The sequence below is a fragment of the Zerene cesonia genome, chromosome 17, assembly GCF_012273895.1.
Source record: "Zerene cesonia ecotype Mississippi chromosome 17, Zerene_cesonia_1.1, whole genome shotgun sequence".
Classification (NCBI taxonomy): Eukaryota; Metazoa; Arthropoda; class Insecta; order Lepidoptera; family Pieridae; genus Zerene; species Zerene cesonia.
Window position 1 is genome coordinate 6,580,604 of NC_052118.1, and position 9,413 is coordinate 6,590,016.

The following is a 9,413-nucleotide window of genomic DNA, read 5'->3' on the forward strand; positions in this document are numbered from 1 at the left end:
AGAAGAACAAAATAATATCTTGACAAGCAATTCTAGTGAATAATTTATGAGTTATGTTTAGTCTGTATTCGCCGATATATTAGTAGTTAGTACCTATACATTTTCGTAGGTAATAGTTTTATACAAGGTACACTTTTGTTACATTTGCAGATTATTCAAAAAAACAACGTTATTTTATAAAAGCAACAGTAATGTATAATTTGTATCTATTTTAATTAATAGATAGTAGATAGGTACCTACTAAGTTTTATTGCAGTTCTTTATTCTAAACGACAGAATGTCACAATGACACTTGCCCCAAATGGACATCAGCTGTTGTCAGATGTCAGCACACGTGTCAAAACTGAAAAGTCAAAGTTTCTACCAGCTGTATTAGGGTATAAATGAGTAATTCCGATTACATTTAATAATAAAGTGCTTCAAAGAAATGAAGGAGAATATATAATTTTAAACAAAAAACTGGTAATGAAAATATTAACAAATTAATATTGATATTATTATATCAAATGTATACAATAATTCTTAAATTACATGGTTTACTTTTAGGTTATGTACTTATAGTCTTATTTTACTTGTGTTTGAATAGTTCTACTACTTACTATCTAAAAATGTCGAAGAGAAGTCAACCATGTTGGAGCCCGCCGATCAGTTCGGAAGCAAGACCAACTTTAAAGCTATATAATAGTCTTACACGCCAAAAAGAAGAGTTCGTGTGTTCCAATGGTAATCGAGTCAATTGGTACAGTTGTGGTCCAACAGTGTATGATGCTTCCCACATGGGTCATGCAAGGTTACTTTAATTGTGTTATTGATATCCTAATTCATTTCCTAGAATAATATTTAAAAAACATACAATAATATTTATCAAATTACTTTCAGGTCCTATATATCATTTGATATTCTACGACGTGTTCTGACTGACTATTTTGGTTATGATATATTTTTTGTGATGAATATAACAGATATAGATGATAAAATTATAAAAAGAGGAAGACAAAATTATTTATATGAGAAATATATTGGAGAGGAAAAAAGCCTTAATACAATTGTAGACGATGCAACTGCTGTCGTGGATTATTACGAGGAAGTAGTGAAAAATACTGCTGATATAGACAAGAAAAATTGTTTACAAAAATTACTAGATAAGTAAGTTTTATTAAAAACAAATTAGCAAACCTGCAACATGCATAATATGGAAAAGTGTCTTTTGAGTTCATTGCATTGCTGTGTCAGAGTATTACAGAAATAGTACACATTAAGACTATTTAACTAACTCCTCCTGGCTTGGCCGTAGTACATGTAGCCTATGTCACTCAGTGAAGTAGAAGCATTCCTGGGTCCTGGATTTTGTGTGAAAATGTTACAAAAATAAAAAAATATATATAAATATTTCCTCTTTATAATATTACTGTATATTAACATATTGTATATAAAGTTTCTTTGCCGGCTCTCCTCTGTAGCTTCTAGTAAACTGCTTTCCGAACCGGTGGTAAATGTTGAAACTGTGTATGCTAGTTGCTCAATCCAAACCAGGATCTTCAAAAATTTAGAATTCTACTAGATGAATACAATATTTCAAAATTGATTCAGTAGCATTTTATTTTTAATACTAGTGGCTTGTAAAGATTTTTAGTTTTAGGCAATGCTACTAAAAGTTTATTATTTCACAGCTCATTTATCATTTGTTGATAATTTAACAAAATTATCGTTAACTTAAAAAAAATTTAACTGGGTTTGCTATGCAATCAAGGGTCAAATTCTACTTTTCAATATCCACAAATAAGTTAGATTAATCCTTCAGTTTATGTAAAAATTAGATAATAATTAAATAAATAAATAATATTACATTTCAGTGTTGCAAGAGCAGTTAAAGAATTAAAAGGAGCTGTAGAATTGAATGATGAAGAAAAGGTTAATTCTGCTAAGACTGAAATATTAAAATCTGCTAAAGATCCGCTATCAGAATGGTTAGATAGTAAATATGGTGCGAGTGTTACAGACAATGCAGTATTTACAAAACTCTCTAGGCATTGGGAAAACGAATATCATAAAGACATGAAGGCACTAAATGTAAGTTGACTTCAATTAAAATGTTCAGTTTTTCTTAAACTTTATCTTTCAATTAAGTTTTTGACATATTTAATCTGAAAATTTTTAAATACGGTAAGTATTTAAAAAAACATACAATTTTAATGCTTCTTTGATTATCTTTGGTATGTCAATAATCATAACGGAGAAAAATATATTATGATTTTGTATTTTACATAAACATGTCTTTGAAATAACCATTGTATAATCTTCTTATAGATACTACCTCCCGATGTATTAACAAGAGTTAGCGAGTATGTACCACAAATTATTGCATTTATACAGAAAATTATTGATAATGGCCTTGCTTACGAATCAAAAGGTTCAGTGTACTTCAATGTTAGTGAATTTGATGGTAAAGACAAACACCACTATGCTCGGCTGGTTCCAGAAGCATATGGGGATGCAAAATCCTTGCAAGAAGGAGAAGGTAAGCATTCCATAACATAATATCCTTAGATGTTGCCTGTTGCCTGTTTTCATATAAGTTGCTAGAGTCAAATAAACAGTAAGCATGTTATATTTTTTTTATATGTGTAGCACCATCTATTGATAAAAAAAATAGCAATTTGAATATGCATCATTATGTATCTTCATATAAAAATGACATGATACACACTGATAAAATGTACACAGGCTTATTTTATTTAATCTAGAATGAAATTGAAGTTTATACAACCTTATTAATTACAGGTGATTTGAGTGATGAAAGTGCGGAGAAAAAGTCACCCAATGACTTTGCCCTCTGGAAAAAAAGCAAGGCTGGAGAACCATCATGGGATTCCCCATGGGGCGCGGGCAGGCCTGGCTGGCATATCGAATGCTCTGCAATGGCGGGCGACGTTTGCGGTTCCAATTTAGATATTCACACTGGAGGAGTAGATCTGAAGTTCCCCCACCATGATAATGAATTGGCTCAAAGTGAGGTCAGTATGCCATTGTGAATGTACACTTGACATGTTAGTGAATTTGCATAACATGTGTATATTTTAGAATTTGTAGTGGTAAGGGACATTGTTATTTTATAGAAACGAATTATTATTCACAATATTTTTTTCTTTCATAACATTGTAATAGTAAAGTTTAACATAATAAAAAGAATATTCTTATGTATTTATGTAGAAGTATTACATGTAGAATTATATAATGGTTTAGACCCGCAGTTTCGGCCCTGTAGTGAAAGGAAATTCCCATGAGAAATGGATGTTTCCCCTCGTTAAAAAGTCGCCTGTATCATGCTTTAACGTCCTAAATATCTCCAGACATAAATCGTATCACAGAAACACTCCTTTGCGACTTTAGACAGACAGACGAAAAAACAAGCACACACACTTTCATATTTGTAATATTTGTAACAAATATGGGAAGGCATTATCATAAGTTACAAAGTTTTTTCTTTCATAGGCATATTTTGACAAGCCAGGATGGGTGAATTACTTCCTTCATACTGGTCATCTTACTATCGCTGGTTGCAAAATGTCAAAATCATTGAAGAATTTCGTGACGATATCAGACGCGTTACGACGTCACACCGCCCGGCAGTTACGCATCGCTTTCCTTTTGCACAGCTGGAAAGATACACTGGATTACTCCGATAATACCATGGAAATGGCGATCCAGACTGAAAAATTGTTTAATGTAAGTTTGCTTGTTCTTTAAAATTAAAAGTAGCTTTTATCAGAGAAACACACGGTTTGGTCAAGGCTGTCTTAATCTATGGGGGGGGCGGGCCCTTGGACACATAAGCAATGGGGCAATTTTGGTGAGTAAAAGTGCTAAGCTTAAGAATTAATTAAATCGATTATTGAATTAGATATTTTCGTGCTTGACAAAAATGGAAGATTCTTGGTCCTCCGGGGTCCATGAGGATGGGGGCCCTGGGCACGGGCCCCGTGCGCCCTTATGGTAAAGACGATAATGGGTTTGATGATCATAGCTTTAATATTTGTGGTTTGTACTTCAACATTCAAAATAATGTATTATTCATTTACATTTTTTCCAAATCGGTTACTAATCGTTTTTAGGAATTCTTCTTGACCGTCAAAGATGCATTACGAAGTGGATATGATGAAGGTTGCGGAGGAGAATGGAGTCCAGAAGAACAGCAGCTCTCTAATAAAATTTCAGCTGTGAAGGAGCAAGTACATGCAGCACTTTGTGGTACGTTAAATTATTGTTATCTGTTAAAGCTTTTAAAAGATAACATTAAGTTACTTTTATGTTTATTAATTTGATTCAATAAAAATGAAAATTTCTGTAATATTGCCTGAATAACATTAAAAATAAACAGAATTCTAATAAGTATTGTTTTGTGTCCAACTGCATTCAATAATTTGCTTAAATAAATATCTGCGATATTTACTTGCGATGATATCTTTATATCGAAGAGATTGTTTAAGTTTGAGCACCCTAATATCAGGCACTACTGGTTCGGTTTTTAAAAAAAATCTCTTTTAAAAACGGCTATAGGCAACATAACATCATGTACGACGAGGGTACAACCGCAAGGCATAATTAGACTACCTTAAACACATGATATGTAATCCTTCACAACATAACATGAATCGCTCGTCTTTACTAAAGTCGTCGTGGAACTGAAATTATATTTTTTAAATTTCGAATTTCGAATTTTAAAATTACAGATAATATAGACACTCGAAGTGCGATAGATGCTCTCAGGGATCTAGTGGGTGCGGTGCACGTATACTTGCGTCAAACGACACCACGGAACTCACCGCTCCTGGCGTCTGCGGCGCGATACGTTACAGATATACTGCATATATTTGGAGCAATTGAGGGTCCTAGAGGCCTCATCGGTTTCCCAGTTGGCGACGCAAACAACGTTTGTGTAAGTTTAAGATTATGATATGTGTTTTTTTCTAGCATTTATGCAGAGTGTAGCTGCGATTACTTTCGAATTTAGTGGCGTGAATTGACTCAGAAAAAAAAATCATAAAGCTTCTTGCAGTACTTCTAAAACATATTTCTTTAATTACAATCAATAACAGCATTACTGACAATATGGCTTTGTCGCAATAAAAGTATTATTGTTCTATGTAAATTGTAATATTTATGTATAAAGTATTTTCATACTATTAAAATTATAATAAAATTATTATATTCACATACTTATAAAGAGGTGGATGGATACTCTAAAAATGAGCATTAAAAAATCCGTATACTCAACTCCCATACTCAGCTCTTGCGTAATATTAGTTTCGCGCCTTACACGAAGAAATTAATAGAGCAGTATTCGTTATATCATTAAATTGCGCATGATACAAAACTGTCTTAATGCTTTGAAATGTATTGTATTTTAATGACATTAAATATAAACTGGCTTTTACGGTAGTAAATGATTTATAACAATACTAATGTTTTTGTTACATCCAAGTTATTTGAATATTTTTGACTTTGATAATCATAGTGCAAAAATTATAAACATGTACACAATTTGATTCTGGTACTCGCCGGGCATCTTTAGGAATAATATACAATAAATACGTTTCCGTTAACATACACAAAAATTGAAATCGTTCTTTTTAAAAGTATTACTAGACCGTGTTCTCAATATAATATCAATTAATAATTTTCACCTTCTATGCTAACATTATACAGCTGAAGAGTTTGATTCATCACGCTAATCTCAGGAACTATTGATCCGATTTCAAAAATTCTCTCAGTGTTAGATAGCCAATTTATTGTGGAAGGCTTCAGACTATATAACATCTGGTACTACGTGGGTAAAACCGGTGGGCACAGCTAGTAATAAATAACTACAATCGCACAGCTAGAAGAAGCGGTGATGCCGTACTTGGAGGCGCTGAGCGCGTTCCGCGGGCACGTGCGCGAGGCGGCGCGCGGCGCGGCGTGCGCACCCGTGCTGGCGCTGTGCGACGCGCTGCGGGACAGCGTGCTGCCCGCGCTGGGCGTGCGGCTGGAGGACAAACCCGGTAAATCCTCATCATCATCATCATCATCATCATTAGCCTAAAATTTCGATCATCACACTAATAACACTATCACACTAATACTACCGTGAAATAGTAGTACGTACTACCACTACCCTTGTGGATTAGTCTACACTCTTTTGTAATCCCACAGGCGTTAACACAAACACAAAAATTAGTTTTTGCCCGCGGCTTCGCACGAGTTAATTCGGAGTAGTTTAATAGGTGTCATTATACATATAAACGTTCAAAAACGACTTTGTTTTATACTATGCAATAAAGAGAGCTTATCACTCTTCTTTCTCACCTTCGAAAGCCGGCAACAACTCCACAACAGCTATAAAAGCTTTGTGATTGCTGATAGGCGGTGGCGTCGCCACATAAAAAAAAATATAAATGTGAAAGTTTGTTTGTTTGAATGTGTATCCGTCAATCACTCTGAAACTGTTAACGGATTTTGATGAAATTTGGTATGCAGTCATAGTATGAGCCGACTTAACTGATAGGATATTTTTTATCGGGATTAAATGCTCTCTTAGGATAAATCTTGTGATATCCGGGCGGAACCGGAAGGAGCGTCTAGTATTTATCATATTTTCCTCACTGCATGTTTACGAGCTCAATATATAAAATAGATCAATGCCCGTTTTTAAAACCGACAACTACGTCCATACCTCATAGAACATTCTTAGGACGATCCTATGGGTAAATAGATTTTATCAAGATTAAACTTATTAAATACAAAATAACCAACGACAACCTCGAGATTGTTTATTGCGAGTTCTATTTTTATCGCTGCTTAGGTAATAAATTAAACACATTTTTAGTTGGCTCTAAGTTTTAATAAATACTTACCTGATAATAGATAATGCCCACTTCGAACCTAAGATTGTACTTGTTCTTTATTCCATTCCGTTGTATCTTTATTCCACGAATTTCGGCAACACGCACAGCAGATTCGTCATTAAATATTTCATAAGTCTTGACTTTTAAACGGACGTCGTATTTTGTTGTTTCCGCTATAACTATCAAACCAATTTTATTAAAAACTAGCTTCGCCCCGCGGTTTCACCCGCGTAAGTCCGTATCCCGTAGGAATATCTGGATAAAAATTTGATTATATGTTATTCCAGTTGTCCAGCTGTCTACGTACCAAATTTAATTGCAATCGGTTCAGTAGTTTTTGCGTGAAAGAGCAACAAACACACACACATCCTTACAAATTTTCGCATCTATAATATTAGTAGTAAGCAGGATAGGATTAGTAGGATATAATATTAGTAGGATATGCACACTATGTGCAGTTTCATACAATTTGAAAAAAAATCGCACTTTTTCACACCGACACATTTTCACAATTGCCACAGAATTATTGCAATTGCGGCGGACGGCCAACACGGCACGGATCAGATACTTGGATATGAAGAAACATTTACATTATATTTTTGAAAAACAAACGATAGATCATAGGAAAGCGATGACAATAGAACAAAAAATGTATTTTGCATATTATGTATTTGATATTAATATTTCCACCCTTTTGTGTTCTCCGCTGTGTAAAATTAATAGGTAGCTATTAATAAATAGATATTAAAATTATATTTAGCAAACATCATATTAATCCCCACAGACCGTACAATTGTGAAACTTGTAAGCAAAGAAGAGCTAGCACGAGAGCGGGAGGAGAAGAAGCGAGTTGAAGCTGAAAAGCAAAAGAAAAAAGAAGAATTGCTGAAAGCGCAGAAGGCGAAGGAAGAACAGAAGAAAATACCGCCCGGCGAGATGTTCAAGCGGGAAACTGACAAATATTCCAAGTTTGATGATAAGGTGAATTTTTCATTTAATAAATTATCATATCAATATTAAGTTAATCTTTCATAATATTAATCTTATTGAGATTTTTCCACAAGTGTCTAGTTCAGGTCTCGTCATGAGACCTTCAGTAATGGTAATATTTAGCTATTATGCTGTCGGTATATTTATTTATTTGACAATTTAAATACCAAACCGTATAGAAGTATCTTAGATTCTTTGTGTTTATCATTTTCATGACTTCTTTATCAATCAAACAGCTATTAACAATATAAACAGACAAGATATAAGCAAGAATTATTATTATAAAAACAATACCCAACTTTAGCTTTATTGTTATGGTTTTTTAAGATCTTTCATTAGATATTAATATTGCTAGGATAAAAAAAGAATCATCCCACCCTTCTTTTTAATTTTGCGGATGCCATTCTGTTAATTTGTATATAGCCTATATCATTACCATAATTCTAATGATGACATCGACACCTTAAGCAAAAATCCGTTCAGCAGTTTGGGCTGTAGGGCGTAAAGTTGTGACAATGTGAAATCGATTTAGGTTTTTGTTAAAATAATTATTTCAGTCTACAGTAAAATACCTACATCATACATATATACTACTACATTCATTAGAATTGTTATAATTGGTGTGTCAGTAATAACAATTTATCTTCCAGGGTTTGCCTACACACGACCACGAAGGCAAGGAGCTAAGTAAGGGTTTAGTTAAGAAGCTTCAGAAGTTGCAACAAGCGCAAGAGAAGAAATATAACGAATATCTCGCCTCAGCAAATAGTTCATAAACACTGCTAATAGGACTCCGAATCGATTCAATATCTGTGAATATTAGAGTATCAGTACTTTTATACAATCTAACAGTATTTTTACTTCAAGCATAATTGTCTCATATTCATATACCTAATGTATGTAAAATCTGGTTGGAAATGGAAATAAATGGTTTTTTATTATTATCAACACTAATATTATAACGAGGAAACTTTTGTAAATTTTATAACGTTTTCACGCAAAAACCACCGGACCGATTGCAAAATATCTTTCACCATTAGAAAGCTACAACTTCACTGAGTGACATATATAACCACGGGCGAAGCCGGGGCGAACAGCTAATCATTATATAAACTTACTAGCTGTTGCCTGCGGCTTCGCACGCGTTATTTCGGAGTAGTTTAATATATCTTATCATACATATAAACCTTTTCTTAAATCACCCTATTAAAAAAAACCCATAAAAATCCGTTGTGTAGTTTCAAAGATTTAAGCATACATAGGGACTTAAGGACAGAAAAAGCGACTTTGTTTTATACTATGTAGTGATACCGACGCGCTTGGATCTCGGCACGCGCACGACAAATAGTTGCGAATTTGCCGCAGTGACGAATTGTCGGTGTGTTGTTTTAAAACATTAACCTCTAATTCCCATCTGATTAAACTCGATTTTTTTACGAAGAATTACCACAAGTACCAATTTAATATATTTTAAGACATTTAAAGAAGCTGTGTATTCAAAAACGAAATTTTTATACTTTAAAAAATAATAATAAAGCA

The 9,413-nt window shown here is 33.6% G+C and overlaps 1 protein-coding gene across 2 annotated transcripts; it reads left to right on the top strand.

Annotated features, from left to right (window-relative positions):
* The first annotated feature begins 324 nt into the window (after positions 1-324).
* On the top strand, positions 325-8,878 carry LOC119833544 (cysteine--tRNA ligase, cytoplasmic). 2 transcript variants are annotated; one of them, XM_038357595.1, is made up of 12 exons: positions 325-462; positions 547-790; positions 880-1,146; positions 1,854-2,070; positions 2,308-2,518; positions 2,782-3,014; positions 3,493-3,726; positions 4,113-4,248; positions 4,731-4,936; positions 5,879-6,041; positions 7,669-7,865; positions 8,525-8,878. In XM_038357595.1, exons 2-12 carry the CDS (start codon positions 609-611, stop codon positions 8,648-8,650), a joined length of 2,172 nt encoding a protein of 723 aa, XP_038213523.1. In that variant the 5' UTR covers positions 325-462; positions 547-608; the 3' UTR covers positions 8,651-8,878. The 2 variants fall into 2 exon arrangements, with proteins under 2 accessions (XP_038213523.1, XP_038213524.1); XM_038357596.1 differs by having other exon boundaries at positions 334-462; positions 587-790.
* The last annotated feature ends 535 nt before the right edge of the window (positions 8,879-9,413 follow it).